General features: G+C 34.0%; 5 protein-coding genes across 12 annotated transcripts in view; 4 read left to right on the top strand and 1 right to left on the bottom strand.

The window, feature by feature from the left end:
* The first annotated feature begins 1,327 nt into the window (after nt 1-1,327).
* On the top strand, nt 1,328-4,826 carry LOC145962919 (solute carrier family 52, riboflavin transporter, member 3-A). 3 transcript variants are annotated; one of them, XM_083084403.1, is made up of 3 exons: nt 1,328-2,181; nt 2,312-2,558; nt 2,628-4,826. In XM_083084403.1, exons 2-3 carry the CDS (start codon nt 2,347-2,349, stop codon nt 3,706-3,708), a joined length of 1,293 nt encoding a protein of 430 aa, XP_082940529.1. In that variant the 5' UTR covers nt 1,328-2,181; nt 2,312-2,346; the 3' UTR covers nt 3,709-4,826. The 3 variants fall into 3 exon arrangements, with proteins under 3 accessions (XP_082940529.1, XP_082940528.1, XP_082940530.1); XM_083084402.1 differs by having other exon boundaries at nt 2,343-2,558; XM_083084404.1 differs by having other exon boundaries at nt 1,328-2,042; nt 2,343-2,558.
* On the top strand, nt 4,593-6,432 carry LOC145962917 (solute carrier family 52, riboflavin transporter, member 3-A). Its single transcript, XM_083084401.1, has 2 exons — nt 4,593-4,713; nt 4,795-6,432. Exon 2 carries the CDS (start codon nt 4,802-4,804, stop codon nt 6,200-6,202), a length of 1,401 nt encoding a protein of 466 aa, XP_082940527.1. The 5' UTR covers nt 4,593-4,713; nt 4,795-4,801; the 3' UTR covers nt 6,203-6,432.
* Nucleotides 6,433-7,065: 633 nt separating this feature from the next.
* LOC145963098 (F-box/WD repeat-containing protein 9) lies at nt 7,066-9,805 on the top strand. 2 transcript variants are annotated; one of them, XM_083084754.1, is made up of 8 exons: nt 7,066-7,181; nt 7,239-7,362; nt 7,680-7,839; nt 7,962-8,104; nt 8,184-8,422; nt 8,618-8,867; nt 8,932-9,207; nt 9,457-9,805. In XM_083084754.1, exons 2-8 carry the CDS (start codon nt 7,282-7,284, stop codon nt 9,544-9,546), a joined length of 1,239 nt encoding a protein of 412 aa, XP_082940880.1. In that variant the 5' UTR covers nt 7,066-7,181; nt 7,239-7,281; the 3' UTR covers nt 9,547-9,805. The 2 variants fall into 2 exon arrangements, with proteins under 2 accessions (XP_082940880.1, XP_082940879.1); XM_083084753.1 differs by having other exon boundaries at nt 7,066-7,172.
* A 304-nt stretch (nt 9,806-10,109) lies between these two features.
* The window catches only part of LOC145963516 (peroxisomal leader peptide-processing protease-like), a 76,596-nt gene continuing 59,987 nt past the window's right edge, over nt 10,110-26,718 (top strand). The window contains exon 1 of one of the 2 annotated variants that reach the window (XM_083085556.1): nt 10,110-10,480. The gene's annotated coding sequence lies outside the window, so the exon portion shown is untranslated. Of the gene's footprint in view, nt 10,481-23,827; nt 23,959-26,718 lie in introns of those variants that run through there. The other variant, XM_083085557.1, reaches the window with a different exon arrangement.
* The window catches only part of Itp (ion transport peptide), a 51,053-nt gene continuing 35,829 nt past the window's right edge, over nt 11,495-26,718 (bottom strand). For 3 of the 4 annotated variants that reach the window (XM_083085561.1, XM_083085558.1, XM_083085562.1), the window contains exons 2-4: nt 18,948-19,327; nt 16,840-16,960; nt 11,495-15,094 (exon numbers count right to left, since the gene is read on the bottom strand). In XM_083085561.1, coding sequence (XP_082941687.1) covers nt 16,840-16,960; nt 18,948-19,327 — 501 coding nt within the window. In that variant the 3' untranslated portion in view covers nt 11,495-15,094. The remainder of the gene's footprint in view (nt 15,095-16,839; nt 16,961-18,947; nt 19,328-26,718) is intronic. The other variant, XM_083085560.1, reaches the window with a different exon arrangement.

Below are 26,718 nucleotides of genomic sequence, written 5' to 3' on the forward strand. Positions count from 1 at the left end.
ATCGGACGAATTTTTAGAACAAATCTGTCGATCGAGGTCACAAGGTACACCGCACGAGATTGCGAATGCAGAATATAATTAAACCGTGTACATACATATACATATGCATATACAATATACATGATATATGACACATACGTATATTTGTATACTACATGTACATATATTTGATATCGCGAGCGTGCACACAATATTATCCAGTTACCCGTAAACGAAGGAAGAAATATTATCGAGTGTTCAGCAGAAAAAAAAAAGAAAATGAAACGACGCAATTTTTGTTTCCGCGAAACGTGATAAGAACTCCACTTCATTGCTTATGCATATCTCTTATCCGCAGATAAAAGAGGGAAAAAAAATTGGCGACGATACTATGGCGCAATACGAGGAAGCTTATGTCAAGTATAGTTCGACATTTCCTTTTTCCACCTGTCATTCAAAAAAAAAAAAACGAGGACTCTCCTTTAAATTAATATATATCCGTTATATATATATCCGTATAACTTTCGAGCACAATGCAAGAGCACGTTTTCTGCGACCTTTTTTCATCCATGTGTGATTCTATTAAAAATGATAAAAAAAACAGAAAAAAAAAACAAAAGATGTGAACGCAAAATACACTCTCAAGAGTTTTGAGACAAATACTAATGTACTTAAACCATCTGTGAGTCTGCCTCGTCTTTTATAAAGTTCTTGCTATATTCAATCTATTGTATTCAATTCGATATCCCATCATATCCAAATAATCCTTAATATTAATATTAATAATTATTATATTAATAATATTAATAATAATCCTTAATATTAATATTAATAATTAATAATTAAACTGCATGATTTTATTTTTAGAAAAATATTAATTTAGAAGGAATTAAGAAAAATATTAATTTAGAAAAATATACATTTTTTTAAGTGCAACAATAGGAACAATATATTATTCAATATTAATTAATATATCTTATCGTGGATATTTCACAATTTAAACATTCTAGAAAAGAGTAAAATGTTATATTTTAAATATTATAATAATATTATATTTTAAATATTATAATTAAATATTATATAGAAAATTTACTCATGTAATTGCAAAAAAGTGCGAAAAATTATTTTAATATAAGAAAATCTTTTCATTTCGTTTTTTGAGTAATTTGTTCTTTACAGTCAGAGTTTAATTTTTATTTGCGGAGCAAATAATTCACCATGAAGTGCGATTATTGCAAAAGAGCCATCGCAGCGATCCATCATATCGGGTAACCCGATTCAACAGGTGCTTTTGGTGGGGACACGTTCCCCTTCCTTCATGAAGTTAGTCATTTGACACACGCTCGTTCGAGATCATTCGAGATTTCGCGATCGCAGTGCACGTCAATTAGTGTGAAACACACACGTGTTATAGTAATATATTGAAATTTTTGTCATTTCTGTAAGAAAGCTTTTGTTCCACGAATGCAAAAGACGTCGCAAAAGTGATGTCACTCGTGCAATTCATCAAATTGCAAACGACATGCATTATATAACCTCACATCCCATTAATTTCGCTATAATTGCAAGACAGAAAAATAATTGCAATTCTTCGTGGAATTGTCGACGAGCGGAATATTTCTATTTTTCTCGCCATTTTTCTCGAGTTTGAAGCAAAGCTCGGGGAGAGAAGAGTTAAATATTTTTCATGAACTGTCAAAATTTTTGTCGCAGGTTCTGACAGAACGTCTGAATATATTTCCAGTGAATTATAAAGAGGTAATAACTGAGGAATGTGTCTTGCCGAATTTGATTACGCAATTATAGATGATGAACATCTACAACAGTGACGACAAATGATTTTTCAATAATCGAGGCATCGACAGGAATCGCTGATAATCGAGCAACTCGAGCTTCATCGGGTCGATCATCGTTTGCTTGAAGACACGTGGATATTCGAAAGCTTTTAGAATGAGATACACATTCTCCAGGTTATGGCAGCGATCTATCAATGAGAGGAATGGAATATTTTGACAAAGACTGTCGACCGCACGAAAGAATCTCGACATTTCAACAAATTACCAGTAATTTCAAGTGATACTCGCATGATCGTTTTTTATGTCGAATAATCTGTTTTTCCGTTTTGGCTGTAAAAATTTCGTTATCTTGACGATACGATAGCAAGTATCTTTTTGATACCGTCGTCATGCCTCTTAAAAGAAGGTAAACATCAAAACGAGTTTTTTTCCAAGAATCTCACTGGCAAGTCATTCAAGAAGCAACAATCAGAGACATTCATTCTTAAGATAATTTTAGAATAAAAACACTCTCTTTCTGAAAACACTCTCTTTAGAATAAAACCACTTCTCTTTCTGAAACAACAGCGAGATGTTGACTCGACGGTTGAGCAACCGAAGATTGTTGGTTGACTTCCTGGCGCTGATGTTTGGTCTTGGTGCTTGGATCGGTGTGAATGGCATATATGTACAACTGCCTCTTATAGTGCACACTGCGCCAGAAGAATGGAGCTTGCCCGCTCATATGGTGATGCTGGTGCAATTCGCCAATTTAGGACCTATACTGTACACTCTGTACATAAAGTAAGTCTTCTATTTTGCCTTAGGATGATTATACGACAAGTAATACAAATATCTGTTTTTTAATTCTAGGTATACTGCTTGGGCACACGATAGATATATTATTTATGCCCTATTGAGCGCAGGAACGTGTGCTTGTATCTCATTGAGTTGGCTATACGATCATACTTCAATTGTATTTGGTAAAGAACACTCGACTGCCCTCCTATCACTGATGTTTGTGGTCGCCCTCGTTGGATGTACAAGCTCTGTACTCTTCATGCCATACATGAGAAATTATCGTGAGATTTACCTGGTATCTTATCTGGTTGGAGAAGGATTAAGCGGATTCATACCGAGCACGGTTGCTCTAATTCAAGGTGTTGGTAGCAATCAAGCGTGCATCAATGTTACTAAACCGGGATCTACCAATCTAGAGTTCATCCCTAAATCAGATCCGAGATTCTCTTCTCAGATATTTTTTATCTTTATCGGCACTTTATTGTGTCTGAGTTTCTTGTCGTTCTTAGGCTTAAATTTTTTGCCTGTGGCACTTGGAGAAAGAGTCAAACTTCCAAATAGTATGGAAATGTTACCGACCGACACAACAGCACCACCTAGCTACAAAACTAATTCCGGTTGGAAAATGCCGAAACATACATATTATTATTTATTAATCATGATGGCCATAGTTTGTTTTCTTGGCAATGGTACTCTACCAAGTATACAGTCGTATTCCTGTCTACCATACGGTAGTGTCGCATATCATTTGACAGTCACGTTAGCTTCCATAGCTGGTCCATTGGCCATGTCCATAGGTTTTTTTATTGAAACACCAGCAGTTAAACTTCTTAATACTCTTACAGCAATTATTTTAGTACTTTCAGGCATTGTTTTATATTTGGCGGCGGAATCACCTCATCCTCCCTTCCAACATTCATGGATAGGTGAATTTATGATAGTTGTTTTATGGATAATTCTTTGTGGCTTCATAGGATTTGTAAAGATGGGCATTACAACTTTGTATCGACCTGATCCTGGAAGAGGTCTTTATTATACTGGTGTCGCGACACAAATCGGATCTCTATTAGGTGCAATCACCACATTTAGTTTGGTCAATTATGCAAAAGTATTTCAGTCTTATTCTCCTTGCGAATATCTTATGGAAAATTAACGCAGCCTGTATTTAGTTCTATCAACTATTTGCATATAGATAATATATTAGAAAATTGGATTATTTTAATTTATTATACGTTTTTTTAGTTTTATGATCAAAATTTTAGAGACATTATTCAACAATTATTATATTAACTTGTTAGAATTAATTCTCTAAAAATAGGGAACAAACTTTTTTATGAATGCATTTTACAATTTTAATCTCCATATATTTACATAAGTTATCGTGATTATTTCTCATTATTTATCAATTATATAAAACTGAATAGTCATAATGATAATTGATAATATGTAGATAATAAAACATATATTATATGCTATGAAGATGACTTAGATGATGTGCATAAAATTCAGTAAAAATATTAAATAATTATTTTTATAAAAATAAAAATATGTGGAAACGACACTATTTTTATATTAATATTTTAAAATTATATAAATTCCATTATTAAAATGCACATAGTGCATGTAAGAACATTATATTTCTGTAACAATTTTCTCTTTTATTTGCTCTGTTCTGATTATTAGAAATTTGATAATATTATACAGATAATGAAAAAAAAATTAAGTGAAACACTCAATTTTTTTTTGAATAAAAATCTAAGTACTTGGATGTTTAGTATGTGAATATAACTGTTGCGTTGAACTTTTTCTTTATAGTTCCTTATAGATCTATATACAATTATGCATCATACAGTGTTTAAGTTAAACTTATGTATAACTTGAATATATCCTATTTTATGATCACTTAACTGCTCAGTTTTATCTGATAAATTTTATTGAGTAGATTAAGATGGGTGAGGCAATTTTTTTATTTCTTACCTTTTATTATTTCTTGACTCTCTGCTCTTAGTAAGTTTATTATACAGAACAGAGTTTCCTGTCGTTACTTATTGTTTGGAAGTACATAACATGTATCTGTGATATTTTAATGCTTATTAATACATATTTGAATTTAAATTTTTGAACATCAGTATTGAATGGTCAATTTATTTCATTCAAAGTATACCAATAATTATCTTTTTAATTATTACCAGAATTATTTATATATAAAGTCAAATATTAAGTGTTTATTATTGTGTAGGAAATAAATGAAGGAATCAGAAATATGTACAATGAGAGATGATTTACAAGTGAACCATTATCTTGGACATGTCAAATGTGGCCACGCAATCATCCATCTTCTCGTAATCTTATTTAGTGTATCCACTTGGATTGGCATCAATGGAATATTTATTGAATTGCCGTTGCTTGTCAATATTGCTCCAGAAAGTTGGAATTTACCTGCGTACATAGTAATAGTGACGCAATCTGCGAATGTAGGTCCTGCGATATATATTTTCTTACGTAAGAATAAATGCGAATTGAACGAATCGTTGTGTATATTATGTTTATTGTGCTTGCAAGTTCTCGCTATGGGACTGCTTATATTCTTTTATGATAAAACAACTGTCATTGGTGGTGAGAAACATAGCCTGATCTTGCTTGTCGCAGTATTCTTTAATGCTTTGGTCGGTTGTTTCAGCTCTGTACTGTTCATGCCTTATTTTCGTGACTTTGATGACATTTATATCGTGTCCTATTTCATTGGAGAAGGTCTGAGTGGTGTACTGCCAAGTATAGTGGCACTGATACAAGGTGTAGGAGAACGATTAGAATGCAATACAACAGAAATAATTTCTCTTAATGGGTCCCATGTAAAGTTTCCAGGACAATATTACTTCCTGTTTTTGACTCTTGTGCTTGTTTTGTCGCTTGCCGCGTTTATCGTTTTACAATATTCTCCGTCTGTACAAAGTAGAAAGAATCACTTGCGTGATCCTAACTTTTTCACACAAACTAAAGTACAATTAGTAGATTATAAGCGGCACAACGAACTTGATGTTAGCCCTAATGTCTGGTACATTGGTCATACGTTATCAAAAAAAGAAAACGAAGAAGCAAATTGTTCTTTGTCAAAGGAAGCAAATAATTTATACAGATTCAGAAAAATTTATTTATACATCCTGATTGGAATCTGTTGTTTCTTTAGTAATGGATTCCTCCCAAGTATCCAATCTTATTCGTGTCTACCATATGGTCAGCTTGCTTACCAGTTATCCATCACTTGTGCTCAATTCGTCAACCCACTTGCCTGTTTCTTGACATTCTGGCTCAAGGTATCGAACATAAAAATTATCAATTGTCTCTCTCTGATATGTTTAATCGCTGGATGCTATGTTATATGCATAGCTTTATTATCTCCTGCTCCACCATTGCAAAGCTCAACAATCGGTGTAGGATTAATCGTTTTATTTTGGATCATTTTATCAGGAATCGTATCGTATTTAAAACTCATAATCGTGTCTCTTCTGAAACATATATCTTCTTCGAAGGCACTTTTCGATATAGGCATAGTTATGCAAGTGGGTTCGGCGAGCGGTGCAATTATCTCGTTCGTTTTAATCAACTTTACCGATTTTTTCAAAGTGTATGATTCCTGTTCTGTCTGAAAAAGAATTATCGAAAAGCTCTGTATAATGTGCGAATCAAAATGCAATAATAAAAATAAGACAATAGTGCTTTAGAAAAAAATTAAGTATCTTTATATCGATATCAATAGATAATGATAATGTTGTATTTTTATTTATAAACAGTTTAAAAAATGTATCTGTGAATGAAAAATGATGTAAAAGATATATTTTATATAAATAATGTCAATATACGGGATATAATATGTGTATATTTTCCATGTTAATTTTTTTCCAATAAAGTATTTAAAATGATTGATTTAATTAAAATGAGGAGCCAAATTTCTCTCTGTAAAAGACTCGTATATACATGTAGTATGTATACGTGTGCATTTAAAGTACTTTTAAGTAAGCGTGCATACATGTATATATTTATAAATTATTAATAGATAATGTTTAATGAAAACTATATTTTAATAGCGAAAGTATATTCAATTTTTGTAGAATTATATTTACATAAACAAATTTATATTGTTACTTAAATAATTATATCACATATAGTATATTTTAATATAATTATAATAGAATGTGCAAATATTGCTGAAAAAAATTATATTAGATGTAGATATTTATTAATATGAATTTTAATAAAAAAAATTCCTAGTATATCTTTATTGTATAAAATTTATGCATATATATGTATGTATATATAATATAAATTGTTATTAACGGAATAAAACTTGTTTTGCGAATTTTTTCTGAAGCTTTTGCATATTATCTCGGAAAATCCATTAGACTAACATTCCATAATTAATTTTTTTTTCCTCGAGAAAAATTAAATTTTTCGCGCGCGAAATCGTAATTCATATATGCATTTTTTTCGCGACACCCCGTATACACAGATGGCGTAGCTCTGCATTCATGTGCGATGCACAATAATATATTTACAGCTGTGACAGCTGTAAATGCGTACAAGGAGTTCACATCGATGATCGCTTGACCGATTGATACGGTGATAAACGTCAGTGTTTAAGTACCACGACTAATCCTGTTGATCCTCACGTTTTTTTTCGAACAGATCGAATGAGAATATTCAGATTCGCACGGTGCACGGAGGAAAAATGGATGACGAGAATGCAAGTTGCTCGCACGACAGCGAGGAAGACAATGCACAAGTGTCATTGTTGGACCTCCCGGTCGAGGTTTGTACGAAAAGATGCCAATCTCATTTCTCATACGTCTTATATTTCTTACACATATGCGCGCGAAATTCATTTTTTATTTTATTGCTGCTGTCACTTGCTGTCACTTCGTTCTATTAGTCGCTTGTCGATGCAGTAAAACGTTCACTTCTTATTCTCCCTTTCTCTTTCTTGAATATTAATTTTATTTGTGTATTTAATATATATTATTTATTTTATTTGTGAATATTTCTTGAATATTTATTTTATTTGTGTATTTAATTTATAGCAGACTAATTTATCCATGTATCATTTAATTTATCTGTATTGCGTTTCAGATATTCCTGCATATATGCTCCTTCTTAAAGGCATCGACGTTAGTGCACAGTTTGAGCCTAGTATGCAAGCAGTTCTATCTGATTTTAAAGGATGACTCGTTATGGAAAGCGCGAATTAATCATACATGGCCGGATGCTAGCTATCCGCTTTTGCGTCCTGGTTAGTTAAAATTGATAGTACTTTATTACTTTGCATGACTATTCATTTTGTAAATAAATATCAAACACTTTCTATATCATTATTTTATATTAATTTTACATTAAGACGATATATAATTTCAGCAAAACCTGACAGACTATTTTGGAAATTGTCATGTGTTGCGATTGAGAAACAAAGAGCATTATGGAGAGAGAAGGAATGTCCTATGGAGAAAATAGCTACACATGCACAAGGCAGCACAGTAGATGCTCTACTACTGATGCATGTAAATAATATATTAGTTAAATATCTTTGGACATTTTTCTTTATAAAAAACTAATATATAATATGGTTCTAATATACAGGATGGCACTGGTTATATTGCTGGTGCAAGAGATCGCAGTCTGATTTATGGGAGATTTGGTAAAAATACTTATGGATCCCAATATACTATTTGTAACATAGACTCTGCACATAATGGATGGATTTGGGATCTGACAACAATCGACAACACTGTCTACAGTTGTAGTTGGGATCAGAGTGTCAAATCGTGGATGCTTACCAATATCGGTCTTGTACAACATCATACTTACAGTATATATACGTATGTATAATAACATACTTATATATACAATAATGAAATATTAATTTCTAAGAAATAATTGTATTTTGATTCAAGTTATTCAAATATTATAATTTGTTTATCGATAGAAGGCTCAAATAGTGTAATTCTAAAGTCATTAAAAGTTCTTGCCTATTATTATTTATAATATAAATAATTTTCTAAAAAAATTTGCAGGGGTGTATCGGGTGCATTGCTGTGTGTGTCATCGTGTCCAGAACAAGCTCTTTTCGCGACTGGTTCATATAAAAGGACCGTATTTGTCTTTGATTCGAGATCGGGAGAAAAACCGATTAGGCAATATCGACCGCACCGAGGAGCTGTTATTAAACTGGCAATGAATTCCGAATACATTTTATCTGCCAGCGAGGACAAAACGGTGTCTGTTTGGGATCAAAGAGCCGCACGAATCATGAAATCTATCACAGTAATATTACTTATTTCAACAGCATAAAGAAATGAAAATATATACGATACCGCAGGTATTTTAGATTCCAGGTAAAGCATTTCCCATGTGCATAAATATGCAACAAGATTGTGTTTGCGTCGGGGACAGCGTCGCCAAGTTACACGTATTAAATCCAAAAAACAACTTTGAACTAGTAAAATCTTACTCTACTGGACATACAAAAAGGATAACGGGAGTGCATCTGACACGCGGAAATCTGATAACGAGTTCCACAGATGGCACTGTCAGAATTTCGAGTCCTACAGATCCGCCGAAACCTATGGCTACTTTACACTCACCTTTCGGAGGAATTGCAAGAGTAAGTATCACACGCTATACAAAAAATATTATATCAAGAGAAAAAGATTATAATCTTTTGCGTGAAATGTAAAATAAAGTTTGGAAACAAATTTTCATTTCCAATTGCATTTTGCAATCAGATTTTATCATTATATCTGAATGAAAACGAATTTTTTTCTCGAATCTTTTAAAATATGTGTCTATAAATTTATAACATCTAAGCTGATGTTAGAATAAAAATATATTTGTTATGTATTTCATTTTACAGATGGATTACCAAAACGGCATTCTCGCAATATCCGGCAGCGAAATCGTAGTATATCGGCCGATGTGTTCAGTAAAATTAATGGATAATTAATACATTTCTATACGCATTCTATAATTTTGTTATATAAGTATATTGCTTTTTGATATATATAATATATTCATAATTTTCAATAAGACTATCATATAAAACGCGCGATTCCAGACTATAATATAATATAATATATATCGCGTTTGTCTATAATATAATATATATCCAAAATTAAAAATGCAATCGATTTGATGAAAATGCATTTATATACATATATATAAAATTCTATGTACAGAGGTTTAAATATATCTTGTTTTCATTATTTTTCTGCTGTATTATATTAATTATTTGTATTTTTTGTTTGCAAATTTTATGAAAAAATCATTTTGATGTAATTTGTTTTTTCGAATATGAGACACCCACACAAACAACTATATTTATAAGATTTAAAAATACAACTCATATTCGAATAATAGATATTCTATCCTTATCCATCGAAAAACTTGCATTTTTCTCAATTATCGTGTCTTCGTGGGACGAACATTGTATGTACGACTTTTTAAATTTAAACTTTCAAAACGTCACGTGACGTATCACATGTGTCATATGCTGCAATTTCAAGCGATTCGCGCAGCATTTTTTCGTAACTCGCAGCGAGTCGTATCCGCGTCGGTCATCGTGCGTGTTTTTTTTTTACGTAAACGAGTTTCACGAGCCAAGTTTACGCGCGCGTGTGCATGAAAAATTTCGCGATCGGATTATCTCATTCGTTCGGCTCGCTTCGTCGCGCGCTCATTTCTAAAAGTGCGAAACAAGTTCGCGGTTCGCGGCCGCGAGCGAAGAGGTTAGTGTTTGCCGACACGATGGCGCCAAATTCGATAATTTAAGTCGTCGGCGATATCAACAAAAATTGAATCTTCAAAGACACGAGGATAAAAAAAAAACAACAGCGGTTTTCTTGTGGTAGAACGGAACTCTTAATTGAACTCGTGCCAAGGTAAGGCTTTTAAAATGTCAAATATTAAGAGAAATATAAAGGCGGGTGCATAAATATAAATATATTTATAAAATATAGCTTTTATATAACGAACAAATACAAGCAAAAATCTGAGAAGAAATAAATTATATATATATCGAATTTTTTTCTGGAATCTTTTATAATAATATCTATAATATATATATTATAGACATTATTATAAAAGATTCCAGAAAAAAATTCGATATCATTCAGATATAATGATAAAATCCGAAAATGTAATTGCAAAATGTAATTATAAATAAAAATTTGTTTTTAAACTTTATTTCATATTTCAAAAGCTTATATATAATATATATATAATATCAAGAGGAAGAGATTATGAGCTTTTGCGTTAAATATGAAATAAAGTTTGAAAACAAATTTTTATAATTACATTTTTATAAGTACATTTTGCAATCGGATTTTATCATTATATCTGAATGAAACCGAATTTTTTTCTGGAATCTTTTATAATAATATGGCTATAAATTTATAATATCTAAGGCTGAGAGAGAGAGATCTCTTATAAAATTAGAATGAAAGTATATTTGTCATGTCCTTCATTTTATAGATGGATTTTTAATTTATTATTTAATTTTTTCCATTATATATATATGTATATGTAACGAAAAAATACATATAATAGCAAAAATAATAAAAATTTGAGATATTTTTATTTTATTATTTTTTAATTAATTTTCTCACATATAATAAATCTGACGAGAAAAAATTAAAATACCTAAGCATATATATATGTATATATAACGAAAAAATACATATAATAGCAAAAATAATAAAAATTTGAGATATTTTTATTTTATTATTTTTTAATTAAGTTTCTCACATATAATAAATCTGACGAGAAAAAAATTAAAATACCTAAGCATATAAATTTATATATGCAAAAAATTAAAATTTAAAATGCCGCTAAGTATAAAGGGAAGAGGAAGGGGAAATATGGCGTTTGTAGTAAAATGCAGAAATCTGTAATGATTTTTGATTCACCCGTTTATTCACGCAAAACAAGAATAGACTTAGATATCCGTGTCGTTAATTGTACCGATGTGTACATGTTTGTCCATATACATACAATATCGCGCGTTATACGCATCCTTGAAATGCACGTGTATGTACATTACACACATACATTTTTACATATTATATGTATATATAATATAATTTTACATTAATTGTGGATAGGATACGATTCCTCAGCCCTTTCTCATCTTCATTCTCGTATATGCTCGAATTTAACAGTACATCGCGCGTAGATCTGATTGTGAGTATACGTGTTTATGAGTATTTTTTATATTCGCACGTGTATAGATAGTCAATATCTTTTGTCTCTTACGCAAGTGAATAAAAAAAAGGGAAAGAAAAATTAAAAAGCTGAAAGTCGTGTTTCGTAAAAGTGTATCGTCCGCTCACGCGTCCTCTCGGAAGGAAAGAAAAAAAAAATAGATAAAAGAACAAAACTAGAAGGAAACGTATCCGCGAATCGCAGCTTGTGCCTCACATCAACAGGTGCAAATCGGCGGATTAACGCTTTATTCGCGAACTTTCAACGTTCGTTTCGTGATCCTTCTTCTCGGAAACTTTTTACTTTATGGGAAGAGATTTTGGAGATACGCGATATATATTTCTTCTAATACAAGTGTCTCTGTGTCGCGCTGCAACAAGAGATACATGTGAAAAAAATGTAAATATTTCTATACGAAAATATCATACGAGGTTGCTGTATTCTTTCAATTTTATAAATCTGTTAATTATGACGAAGATTTGCACATGTCGATGCTGTACGCAATTGTCACTCAAACAATGTATTTACGTTACGTAAATAAGAATGCTATTTCTCTCGGATGCACTTCAGGTCTGCTTCGGAGCAAGCACTTTGAATAATATAAGTCAAAATTGTGCGATGTATGTATATTGTATATATTTTTATTATATATATATATATATATATATATATATATATATATATATATATATAATATATATATATAAAATATATATATAATATATATATTTTTATTATTATAGTTAATAAATAATATTTTTCTTTTTTCTAGGCATGAATAACTCATAAATGCAAAGAATGAATGTAAAATAAGTAGAGTATTTATATAAATCTGAGCCTTTTGACTCAAGATCTGCGAGCTTCCGAAGCCGGACCTGAAGATCGCAAAGATGGAATGATTTCAATACTGATTTTGGAATGGTTCGTGATCCTCTCTCGGTCTCAGAGTGGCGACGATGTAAAGCACGGCGGGATTTTCGTTCAAAAAATCAAAACAGACGTGCACAGAAGAAATCAGGCCTCAGGATTGGTCTCTACAATGTCAATTAGTTTAAATCTTAATTTTCTCGTGTCTTCTCTCTTCCTCTCATCCGAAAATGGACTTAAAAGAATATTAAAATCTCTAGATCTTCCTCGATTTGAATTAAATTACAATAACTTATCTTTTCCAGTGTGTGCTCTTTTTATCTTTGAAATATTGTTTAAAAGTTTCCCTCGAAGTTTAGTAATTTTGCCAACGATCAGCCAATATTTCTTGAAATCTTGTCCACTTGACAGGAGGAGCGACTGATTCCTCACGTGTATAAATTCTTGCATTCTTCTGTACTCGTCTTGTCTTCGTGGCAGATAAGTAGTCTCTGATCGGATCGACTTTCCCCCGGGGTTGCTTTGCATATCGTACACAATCGGGCAATCATCCAATTGGACGTGGCTTTGAGGACGCGCCCGCTTCTCCGCCACCGCCCGTTGCTCTCTCTCTCTCTCTCTCTCTCTCTCTCTCTCTCTCTCTCTCTCTCTCTCTCTCTCTCTCTCTCTCTCTCTCTCGGTTAGATACGCGCGCTAATACTTTTGCTTCGTTTTATATAGGTCGCTTATATAACTTAAGAACGTGAAAAAATAAATAAATACTACGCGTTTTACGCGCGACCGGCTCCGTCCACGAAGCGGACGCTCAAGGCATCGCGAAGGAAGAGAGGCTACTATTGTAAAATCGTTCGCGATGTCGCTCGCGTGTTCGCGTGAATAAATTGCAGGAAGATCTCCCTCTCTCTCTTTTCTCTCGAACAAACGAACGAAACTTTTGAGAATATGCACGCGTGCAATAAGCGTGCATATATTCGACTCACGTAATTGAATATTGTTGACATTGCCGGTGTATGTCTCTTCCATTGCGCTGCCAGTGCGTTCACCCGAGCGGAGACGTCGCGATATACATTGCAATAATAACAACAATAATTCTACTATATGACATAATAATAATAATAATAATAATAATAATAATAATAATAATAATAATAAAAATAATAATAATAATAATATTAATAATGCGGTCGATTTGAGTGACCAGTGGGCCTTCGATCTGCTCTTAATACTTGAAACGAGAAAAATACTTAGAAAAGGAGGATAATTTTGTCTTTCGTTCCGATAAAATTCGCGTTTATTTCCTACTAATTTTTATTTTTCAAACGTCCAGCGACGTTGTCACTTTTTCTTGAAAATTGCACGAAGATTTCAAAATTTACCCAGCCAGCTGATATCCTCTTCGTCTATCGCGCGCACGTTCCCTACATAAACGACTAAAGGCTCAATCTAATTAAACAACGAACGGATGAAGGATGGCGGTAAAAATATAATCGTGACATAATATAATCGAATAGTAATAATAATAATAATAATAATAATAATATTAATAATATTATTAATAATAATGATAATAATAATGATATAGAATACTACCATTATTACTACGTAATGATGAATGACGACGATTAATAATTAATGATTAATCGAATTAAAACGAGTGCGTAGTGCGCGAGAGCGCAGATATTTTGTCGACTAGAATTCGTATGGATTTGCTCTGTGTGTACGTGTATGTGTATGTTTGTTTGTTGTATGACTCAATCCGTACCGTCTCGCTTCTCGTGTCTCGTTATTTAATATGTTATTGTTTAACTTCGTTCTTCATCGTGTTTAGCAACGACGCGACTCACCGCGAAAGGTCGCCGAAATCTCTCTCCCACGAATTCTCTCATTTATATTCTTGAATATTCGCCCATGTTGACAGAACGAATCGCACGTTGCAGATGCGATCGGAAAGCTTTTCTTATATCTTAAGAATGACGTAAGTATTTCCGCGTCACTCCTCCATCCAAGTCCTCCATCCAGCGTTCATCTTTGCTTTTTCGGAATCTTCCAATCGAAACTCAAAGACCGTTTTCCAACGCAATATCTAGACTTCCTCGAATGTTTTCCCGAGGATGTCGCAAAGTTAAATCTCGTAAGGTTCCAGGTTTCTCGCAGAAAACGAACGACGCTTCAGGTTGACGCATCCTCTCATCCTTCTCTTCCTTTGAGACAGGAATAGTGCGTTTCCCATCGATCTCTTTCTCGGTTTTATGCGTATGCTGCGTGGTGTTTCTCCTTCGTGGTGCGGCGCGTCGTTGCTTCGATTATGTCCCGTTTACTTCTTGCGACCTAGGTACCTGGCCATCTCCTGGAGCCTTTCCTTCTCATCTTCAAGCAGCAGCACTTGGATGCAGCTCGTGAAGTATTCTGTGCTGAAGCACTCTTGCCTGCAGCGGGGACAAAAATCGAGAAGAAAAAGATCGATTAGTCTACTGATGAATGCAGAGTAATTACCGATGTTCTCGGTGTCAGGTATGATGCATTCACGGACCTGTTCGGGTATTGTTTCGATAGAATTTCACGATATATTTGATTTTATTATTCGAACAAAAATAATTAAATATGATAAAAAGATTTGTTAATTTCAATTATCAAAACTTTTTAATTGAATTTATATTGACTTGGCTTCAGTATATATTTAGCATGCTTAACACATCTTTATTTATAAATCATGAAAAGCAGAATAAGAACTCTTTCGAATGTTACTTGCAAATAACACTTAAACAATTTGAGAACTTTACGTGTAATATACATGTATAACGTAATATAAATGTAATGCTTTCTAGTGAAAGAAATGAACAGGTCTGTGAGTTAGCAATTATTAGTATGTGGATAAATATCAGGAAATGTGTGTATGGGAAGGTATTGTTTCGCACTCTACACCAAGAATTTGTACGTCACAAGTAGAGTGCGAATCATTTTGCTTTGAAAAAGTCAAAAACACTCAAAAATCACAAAAACATTTAAAAATCGCAAAAACACGGATATCATCACCTAGAAAAAGTATTCTTACGTCGATCTGCCGTCTTTCAATCACCCTGAAAAAAACGACACTGCAAAAACATCAACGAGTTGCAAAAATTGTTGCATCAAAATCTAAACACTCGCTTGTAAATTCGTCAAAAAACAGTCCAAAATCGTCATCGCCGCAGAGACAAAAATATACGTGGATAATATGGAGTCAGAATGTACGAGATGATGCTGTATATCGCTAGCAGTGCTGCATTTTTGTCAAACCAAATGAAACATATAGATATGTATATGAAAAAAAAACGGGTATTACATCTATATATTTCATATTAATTTTTCAAAATTTATAAACTTTTATAAAGTTTGTATATAATTTCGATTGTGATTGGCAAATTCTCAATACATCATTTCAACATCTCATTTTTTTCCTATATTGCAGCATTGCTCATTAGTATAAGATTGCGCAGAATTACCTAATTTCATACTCATTATCTCGATGCGAAGATACTATAATACACAGTATTCGTCCAGGGGATGGCGTTAAAAAATGCAACGAAAATATAATTGAAAGAAATGACAAAAAGGAATAACGAAAAATTAAAACAAGAAACATATATGTACAGGTATAAATCCAAATCGCGGTATCTATTTCTTATGCAACGTTTCAATTTCTTTCTTGAATTAATACATTATAAATGTGTTTGCTCGGTATTCTCCTAATTAAAATAGCGAATAAATTAGTTTTAATTGCGTTTTTATCCGATTTTTATATTGCAGCTTATCATCAATCGTTTGCATGAAGCATCTGTACACATGGTTTTCGATCCATTTCTGCGATTGACAAAGCCAAACTCGACCACGTATTCACAATTTTTACATACTTGTCATTACATATCGTGTAATTAAAAAGAAAGAACGCGCCGATTTTTCCGAATTTTACTTTGTAAATATTAAACATACACTTAATTCGCGCGAAGATTACGCAAACAAATCGAAATTTTTGTTTCTTTTCTACGAGTAAGTGTATATCAGGACGAGAGCAGATGAGGAAGGATAATGTGGAAGAGCAAGCGGGCACGGTTAGTTCTTTATATTTGCGAAAAGCGGAGAAAAGAAAAGGGCGCTAAAAGGAAAAAATCATAAACCAAAAAGAAAAGGCTACCTAAACCCCCGGATCGGCTCCGTGGAGTTGCTTGATCCACCTTTGGATCTTTCCAACCTCGTCCGTCAGCAACAGGACGTCTAAGCATCCTTTGAAGTAGTCCGTGGTAAAACATTCCTTCCTGCGGAAAGTTAAAAGGAAAAAACATGTGAATTATATTATAATACAGTAACATGAGTTGATTTCATAAGCAGCGGCTCGTAGACCGGAAGTCCTGCAAAATACTCCGGAAATGTGACATCGCAAACTCTTAAATCCACTCCAATCATATCTTAATAGATTATGAAAGGATAGATGCATTGATCAAAAATCGCCTGATAATTAAAAAAAATTTATACAAATCTTAAAATATCTACAAGCATTGCAATTAATAATAAATTAATATTTTGTTTTCACATTAATGTTGAACGCGTTTTCTTATTGTACAAAGTCAATAGCAAAAAATCTCAATATTAATATTAATTTCTATCTCGGAAAAAAAAAAATCCAGAAAACAAAAACAATACTTATATTTGCCGGAAAAATTCGATAATCCAATAATATTTCAACCTACAATTCATGGATGCATCTATCCTTTCTCGTCATCGTCGATTTCTCTCGATAGGGCAAATTTTATCCCGAATGCAGCTGTAACATGCCGTAAATGCATTCTGGAGGTAGCCTGTCAATCCACCCCTTTTTTCACGTCGCTATCCCGCTCGCTGTCGTGCAATAGCTCTTACGCGACGGCCGTTAAGCGGCTCGGCACAAACGGCAGGTAGCAACGGATGTGCGTTGGCATTCGCTCGCACGAGCTATAAATAGAAGAGAAATCTCATTCCATTTCGATACGCGTGCCGACGTGGTGTGTGGTGTACGCGCACATATATACCTTGTGGCGGTACCGAGAGCGGAGCACGTGTACTCGTAAAGGTATATATCCGTACGTCCACCTTGGCTGTTGTTCGCCATCGATATTTTTCAAGGTAGAAATTAGTGTATTAATAATAAAATAATATTTTGTTTTCACATTGATATTAAACGCTTTTTCTTATCGTATAAAGTCAATAGCATTTAAAAATTTCAATATTAACATTAATTTCTATCTTAAAAAAAAATTCAGAAAACAAAAATGCATGCAGATATAATATTTATAATATATCTGCCGGAAAAATTACGCGGTCGAAGTTATTCGCGAAATATTTCGTTGCTCGAAACTCTCTCTCTCTCTCTCTCTCTTCTTCATAAATTTCAAATAATCCTTATATATTATATACAAGATGAGAAACGTCCTGAAAAATATATCTAATTTGTTTTTCTTTATTTCTCATTTGTTTATCCGCCCGGAATTTCGGAGATTAAACATAAAATTTATGTGGATATTCTTCACTGGAATGTGAGGGAAATTTTTCTAGAAAATGACGAAAAAAAATATATCTCAAATCGATTGTACGAATTAACGATAAAAAATGCAACAGAGAGATTAATCTTTGATTAATTAACTCTCTAAGAATAACCTGTAGATATTTATACTTTAATTATATAATTATATAATTAAAGTATAAATATCTACAGGTTATTCTTAGAGAGTTAATTAATTATATATTTTATAATTATATGCTTTAATTATATAATTAGATAATTTTGTAAAATATCCGAATGTTAGATATAGTAACTCTTAACCAATTCGCGATAATGTATTATTAAATGATTAGTCATAATCACTTTTTTTCATATAAAATTGTAATAGTTCTTTATAAGATTAAAGTTCTATTATTCTAATACTTTTTATACACCAACTTTTTAATGATTATTATATTTTTTCTGGATTCCGAAATGATACTATTATCTAGTAAAGATACTATTTATCTATCCGGATTTATTTAGTCGAATCAATTTTAAAGCGTGCTAATAAAAAATATTTGTCTAACTGAAAATCACATAGCTCGTGTAGCGTTATTTTAAATTTCTTTCCATTTCTTTCAAGATTATCGCGTTTCTGTGATTCGCATTATTACAAACATCGATAAATAGAGTTTATCTTCTATTGACTTGTAGCAACGATACAATAGCACGTGCGAATTCCGTCTGCCAACCATCACATTTCATGGAAACGTAATTAGACGTACTTGCAAAGCATATGCAGTTGTGGTTCCCGGAACAAGTTGTAGCAATCCTCGCAGATACGGTCCAGACGGGCGAAGATACTCTTGTCATACACGCCCTTGCACTGGATGTCGAAGAAGGACCTTTTACCCAGCGGATGGCCGTTGAGAGTCGCGGCGTCCGCGCCCAGACCAATGCAAGATGAGATCAGCAGAAACGTCAACGACCACGTGAGAACGGACAGCAGGAACGGGCAGGTCGTGGACGACGACCTCGACGACGATGACGGCGTCGACGTCGACGAAAGTGACGTCGAACACGAGGAATGATATACGGCCGACGGATACATCGCGAACTCGCCGTTGGACGATGACGATTGGGCGTCTTGCTGTCGATGCATCATCTGCAAAAAGAAAACCAAAGTCCTTAAGGATACCGTAGTTTTCCTTCTATTTTTTTTTCTCAATTGCATATGGACATGGGAGAAAAAATCACAGATTCTTCGAAGGAACTTTTTATTCTATTCGTAGATTTTTGAAAATGATTATATTTTACGCGACACGAAAATGAGACATAAATATGTTTTTTAGATCTGTTGTCCGGAATCGAAATTTTTAGCGATAAAAAATTGATAAGAATGCTAACTACGTTTAAATGAAACGTTATGCTTCTTATAAGCTTTGCGCTTATTAAATGTTTACATCAGAAAGAGAATTTTTACTTTAATTATAACTTGTGCTAACTGACACTTGTTGCCAGTAGTTGCATATTTATAAAGATCGCACTATTTATTCCCATTGGGTTTTTCCAGAGAAAGATAGGGATGTATGTGGGAGAAGGTCGGACGTGTCTTTACACCCATTTGATCAACGAGCGACAGAATCCAATGACACTTGTATCTGAATTATTAGAATATGATTGGATAACGAAAAAATGTGGATCTTATCTGCACGCGCTTAATATCTTATGAAATCTTATTTATGTTCATGTCATATTTCGCATTATTATTATGAAAGTCTACTAGAGTGGTTTGAAAAGTCCGTGCAAAGTCAGAGAGATGGCACCACTGGTGTGTATTGAAGTTATTTTCAGTTAGTAGCATCTCTTTGAAGAACACACACCAAATTTCAGCCAGATCAGTCTATTTCTCTGTGTTTGGCGTTCGTTTGAATCACGGTCTTCTAGGTCTGGGCACTCGCTACCTCCACTCCAAATTTTCTCTCGAAATCAGGCAATTGCTTCTACACTTAGCCACGAGCGCTGCAATCGAATGGGCTGGAGTGCGAGAGAGATAGCCATAGATAGCTGTTCTGCTCAATCACATGACAAATAAATTATTTGAAATTATGATTGAATGAGATTACTCCAATGCACTATTCGTATAAAAACTCAAACTCGTAATAAAAAGAGTCTAATACACCTGGAATTTAACTAATATCTAAGCCCAGTAGTGACTAGCGCCACGTGGCAGAAGTTCGAAACTGGCCGGATTTACGGGCACAGCTTTTTTGACCAAGTGCCCAGACCTGAGTAGAAGACCATGGTTTGAATCGAGGAAGTCCAGTGATTTCCAATAAATGGATGAAAGAGAATTTGGCCGTGAAATTGATGGAGTTAAGGTTCCAACTCGTTCCGCATCCCCCCTATTCTCCAGATTGGGCTCCCTCGGATTACTACTTGTTCCTCAATATAAAGAAATAGCTAGTGGGATGGAGATTTTATTCAAACGAGGTGATTGCGGAAACGAATGCCTATTTTGCAGAGTTGGATTAATCCTATTATTGGGATATCCTACTAGAGCAGCGTTGAACGAAGTGTACAAGCCTAAAAGGAGATTACGTTGAAAAATAAAAAAGGTTTATCCCGAAAAATTAAATAGTTTTCATTTTTGCACGGACTTTTCAAACCACTCTCGTATAGACACAAAATCATAGACATTGCAATTAATATCTTTGAAAATATAAGTTGTAGAGATAATCACAAAGAGAAGTGAACAGTAATATTTTTTTTTATAGATAATACCATTTTTGATAAATTGCAACGAGAATTTTTTTTTGATCAATTGCATTTAATACTCGTATTATTAAATAAGAAGATATTACACATATATCTGCAATCTTATTTAAACACATTTTTAATGTCTTAAACCCATTTTTCATGCGATATTTAAAAGATAAGAAATCAATATAAATTTATACGTGACTAATTAATCGTCAACAAGATTCACTTTTTACTTGAAAAACAGAATAGTTAATTAAAATTACGATAAGCAAATAAGAAGTTAAATTAAAAGACGATAACGCAGCAATGAAAGCATGAAAATAATTCCAGTTATCCCAAATGTAATTTATATATGCTTCGCACTGAAAAATTATTTGCTCATTGGTTTCAATATATCGACGAATTTACTTCCGTTGTGATTTTTAACCGGTTTTTTCTGGTGACAAAAGTGCGGGCAACGTCGAAACTATACTCCTGGACAAAATTAACGCATAATTTTTTTTCCCTTTTTCTTTAAAAGCTGATATTTAAATTTTAACGAAAAATTTTAAAGAAAAAGCGAAAAGAAATTATGCGTTAATTTTGTCCAGGAGTATAGGTATCTTAGTTAAATAAAATTGGTGCGTGAAAAGAGTGGCTTTTCGAATCTTTTCAAGAAATCTTCTCATTTCTCCATTTCTCTTTCATTTTGCAGTTCCATTTCCTTCAGTTAGGACGCTTAGTCGAAACGACTCAGAATGACGCCCTTAAAAATTCCTTTTTTGCCTGAGAATAACTGAAAATTCGATTTTGCGCACATGTGCGAAAACGCGAGATCGCTTGTTACACGAATGTAAAAGATGAACACGTAAACATTCGGATATATACCAATATACCTCCCGTCACCTTTTCGCCCTCCCCCTCGCGGCTCGCATACACCAGGTTGAGATGTAAAGCAACTCTTAACCAGTCCTGCAGCAGTCGCTGTGAATGGACCACACGCAGGTAGGCCCCACCTGTAAACGTCCTCAACCGACAACTTCATTAACCGGGGCCCCAGCGCACGATCCACCGCGAGAGGGGGGCTTTCCTTTCTCACTCTCTTTCTTCTCCTCCCCTCCCGATCCCTCCCCTCTCGCTCGTTCTCTCTCTTCGTCCGGGTATCATCATGCCATCCTCGCCTCATCTCTCGCCTTCCTTCCTCACCCCATCGCCACCTGCACACACGGAGAGAACGAGCGTTTCGCCCGGTTCTTCTTTTTTCGGAACATAATCACCGCTCCCGGGTGGGATCTTATTTTTAGCCGCCAGGACGATTCTCGGAACTCTCCGGCAACCGCTCTCCTCTATATATCGGCGCCTCCACTTGGTAATTGGCCGTAGGCCGATAATTTGCCCCCAAAGTCGCCCGGATCCCGAGATCGTTAAGACTCTCCTCTTTGTAGTTCTCTCGTTTTCTTCTTCTCTCTCTCTCTCTCTCTCTCTTTTCCTACATCCTCCATAAGGATTTCCAAAGGCCTCCGCGAGAGAGAATGGATACATTCCGAGATCTGTCCCGTTCTTTTTTCTCGGAACGGATATGTCCGGTGTGAATCAAGATCAGCGGCGTCGTATCAAAGCCGGACGATTCTCTCCGTCTCTTTTTCTTGGATTCTACTTAATTGATTTTGTGAAACACGAATCCGTCGGTGGCATCACAGCTATCGTACAATAGCAATGATTAACTAGGATTGTCAATTATAAATGAGGTGAAAGTAAATATTTGTTTTCGCAAATGTTATATCTTATATCACAGTATCTGCTTCAATTTACATATCTAGCATTTATATGATGTGAAATGTATATTATTAGTATATTAAAGTATTTATATGATGTGAAATGTCTTAAAGATGCATAAAATAGAAAATATAAATATCTCATTCATCTTAAATAAGCTGTAATTCAACATACAAGTCTTATTAAATAAAAAATATTATTGATTTTTAATCAGAATTTTACAACAAAGTATTAAATAAAGAATGTATTCAAAATTATTATTATAAATTATTATGATATTATTATATTAAATTATTATATTTATTATATTGAATTTATTATATGAATTATTATTATATTAAAAACTATTATATTAAATTATTATTATATTAAAAATTGGCAATTCAATGATATCTTTTCAAATAGCCCAACTGACGAACGCGATTCGTATCGTTAATATTTAAACAAGATTTTTCATTTAAAAATGTCTTTATATTGTATCCATATTTTTTTCCCTGTACTAAGAAAAAAATTGTAAACTTGACTAAATATTTTCAACTAATTATTATTTTTTTAATAGAAATATTCAACTATTTAAGTTAAATAGATGTAATATGTGTTAGATTTAACATGTATTCGATTTAAATACTTAAATATTTCAATTAAAAAAATAATAGATATTAGTTGAAAAAACCTAGTCACGTTTACAATTTTTTTCCTCAGTGTCAAAAAGAGGAAAAGATGGAATCGTGGATCTCCGCCGTACTTTCTTCCTCTTTCTCTCTCTCGTATAAAAATCTCTTTACTTACTCCCCCTTCATTTCAGTCCCCGTAAACGAACCGAGATTACGCGCGTGAGAAAATCCGGAGAACAGCAGGGTGCGTAAAGGCGTCATAAATTAGACCCAGTTGCACCGGTACATTTTAAAGGGGACTCGATTCTTTCGCTCTCTTGGCCCCGATTCGGCGGACACCCGGCCGGATTTAAGCCATGGGGCCTCTCTCTTTCTCTTACTTTAAATTTCGCGGTGATCGCATTGACAATCGGACCACACAGAGACATAAAATGCGGCGATATATGCGTCGCTCTCGCCTCTGACGCGATTTCGATAATTGAGTCGGCTTATATAGAGAAACGATACAACGCGTACTGGGAGGAGGAGTCCAGTTGGATCTCGATCCCACGAGGCGAGACACGAGTATTCCACTTACTTACGGGCAGATTACATTATATTTTTATTGCTTCGGTGGACAGCGCAGGAACCGCAAGCCGTTTCGCGAGTGTCCGCGTCCCGACGTGTAAGTAAAGGCGCTTTTTCAATCGGCGAAATATACGCGGCTTATAATCACCGCACGTATAACGCATTACACCATAATTTGCGGGATAGAATCGGTTTTTTTTAAATATCGACGCGTTTCTTCAGGATAAAATTTAAAAAAATTTTCATCGAAAGCTCATCTTTTGTAAAAATCAGATTTTATATAAAATTTAATACGAAATGATGTAGTTTATTACAGTTTATATAAGTTACATAATTATATATATTTGTACTTTTATAAAGAAAATTTAATTGCATTTGAATTAACTAATAATTCTTTTTTGAATTATTAATATTAAAGTAAAATATGCATGTGTCTTTAAATACGTTTTCATGAAACGATTAACTGGAATAACATGAAAAATGCATTTCACATAAAAGGCAGAACCGTTGCAGTATCGGGACGGCAGCATCTCGATTGTGTTTGGCGAAAAATCGTCGCTATATTTAGATCGAACGATCTGTGGGCGTAACAGACATCAGGTCAATACGAATCATACACGCATTTCGCTCACTACAGAGATTACGCGTGTAATTCAAGCGAGAAGGATTAATAGCCGTTCTAATATCGCAATAACGCAAAACGAAATAAAATATCGAGCTATCATATCATATCGTATTTCATCTTTTTATATTCAGTGTAGGGGAAATAAAAATTCTAGTTTTATTAACAAGTTTTTTACTCGGTATTTTTTTAATTTTTTCACATTTTATCTGATGTAATTAAATCATTTTTGCGAATATGATTGAAATAGTCATTCTAACAATAAGATGGTAATTAGCTAATATCTTTGCTAATATGTTTAAATTATTATAAGAAAAATGAGAAATCTGGAATCATTCTGAAAGAGAGAGAAGGAGACATTTATACATAAAATCATATTTATCTGATTAAATTTAATTAGGTCGAAGAGGGACGGACAAGATTGAATCCTCGATGTTAAAAATGGATCGGTTCTAGAAAAGCTCATTCTTCTTTGTAGATGCAATTTCAGATTCGATCACGGGAGAAAGATTCACACTTTATGCGTCCCGTGTAAAGGAAGGTGAAATACGCAGAGGGTGGCATTGTGAGAGAGAGAGAGAGGGGGGGGGGAGGGGAAGAGTACGTAAGCGTGTCGAGGTGTACGCGGGGAGACGCACGAGGGAAGAAAAAGTCAAAAGAGACCAGTTGCTCGATAGGTGAGGTCTTTCCTCGGCTCGGCCACGCACAGGTGTGCAATCTGCGAAGCTCCTTTGGCAAAAAGCCACACGCTTGCTTCGGCACCTCGCCCCGCGGCGGCTCGTTCGCACACGATGTACAGGGTGTCCCGCAGCGATCGCGCGGAAATTTTTTATCTTTAGCTGAAGAATTAGATATTAGTAAAATGTTCATTAGTGTCAGTGAGGATTTTTTAACCCTACAATGTATATTTCTTCAAGAGACCTTATTAAAATTCCAATTGTATAGCTCTCGTTTCGTTTATATTCTTGAAGCTTAGTACGTGATTTAATTATTTTAATTATATATCTCCGTAAATAAATATCTTGCTAAGACAGTATTGTTTATGTTTCGAATTCTAATTTTTCGAAAAATTTGTGGTCGTGAAACGATACGATGGATTTAACTCACACTATCTTTTTAGTATTATTAAAAAATATGTATACTTTGTATTTTTTCCGATAAGTTAATTTTAATATGAGGATAAATGTTGATCGTTGTTCTGCAGAAAAAAATAAGGAATATCGTAGGATTTCGCGAAATGGAGTCCACGGTTTTAATATCGGAATTTGTAGAATCACTTGATCCTCGCAAAGGAAATAAATGATTACGAGTCACATTCGCTTCGATCTTAAAAGAGAATCAATATTGTACTTATAACAGTCATGTTTGCATAAACGATTACATCCGGAAATTTACAATACAATATGGCACATGAATTCTTGCAATTTTCCAAGATATTAAAGGGAATTTTTATTTTTCAGATTCTAGTTTTGAAACAAATATTTTATATTTAGTTTTATAAAACAAAGATAATAATATATTTTAATATAATATATTTAATATATTCTAATATATTTTACGAGTAATATATTTTACTTGCAATATAATTATTATTAGTGAGAGTAGTGATTATCTATCTTATACTTACAATTGACATAATAGGCTATCTCTACGACAATTTTTCTTTCAAGAGTCGACAGATCAATCTATCTATAATTTCCCGGTTATCTCGCTTGGTAGAATAATTTTCGATTTCCTTATTACGCAACGATGTCCAATTAGCGCGGCGCGTAACAAGATGGTCGCGATAGACACGTTTAATTTTCTTTCTCGAACGAATTCCGAGACCTTTTCTTCAACAAGCTTTCATCTGGGATCCGGTGGGCCCCGAAAAGTTCCCGAGGGTGAATGGTTCCCGTGTATCGTCGGTCCCAAAAATCCGGAACAGTCGCGCCGAATCCTAATCTCGAACCCCAATCGCTCGGGCCGGGTCAACGACCTGCGCTCACGGGGCCTGGTTCGTCGTCGTTTCACATCGCGGTGACATTAAGAGGATCGGTGGTAGGCCTCAGGTAGGCATACGTGCGCGGCCGTCATTATCAAGAGAGAGAAGGGAAGACGTAAAAACGGGAAACACGGCGTACACCGAAGGTGCAGTGACTTTACAAAGTCACCGTTCGCCAGCGGGGCCTTCCGCAAAAAAGCACCGCGGCAAGGAGGATAAGAAGAAGCGGCGAAACGCGTGCAATTACCGAA

The sequence above is a fragment of the Camponotus vicinus genome, unplaced genomic scaffold, assembly GCF_025532165.1.
Source record: "Camponotus vicinus isolate PSW18456_S1 unplaced genomic scaffold, iyCamVici1.0 SCAF_12, whole genome shotgun sequence".
Lineage (NCBI taxonomy): Eukaryota > Metazoa > Arthropoda > Insecta > Hymenoptera > Formicidae > Camponotus > Camponotus vicinus.

What these genes read in the sequence shown, in the direction of transcription:
- LOC145962919 (XM_083084402.1), top strand. An exon ending in CTGTACACTCTGTACATAAA is followed by an intron (nt 2,559 to 2,627) that starts GTAAGTCTTCTA and finishes TTTTAATTCTAG; the next exon opens with GTATACTGCTTGGGCACACG.
- LOC145962917 (XM_083084401.1), top strand. Translation starts at nt 4,802, where the DNA reads ATGAAGGAATCAGAAATATGTACAATGAGAGATGATTTACAAGTGAAC.
- LOC145963098 (XM_083084754.1), top strand. Translation starts at nt 7,282, where the DNA reads ATGGATGACGAGAATGCAAGTTGCTCGCACGACAGCGAGGAAGACAAT. An exon ending in CATACTTACAGTATATATAC is followed by an intron (nt 8,423 to 8,617) that starts GTATGTATAATA and finishes AAAAATTTGCAG; the next exon opens with GGGTGTATCGGGTGCATTGC. An exon ending in GAATCATGAAATCTATCACA is followed by an intron (nt 8,868 to 8,931) that starts GTAATATTACTT and finishes CAGGTATTTTAG; the next exon opens with ATTCCAGGTAAAGCATTTCC.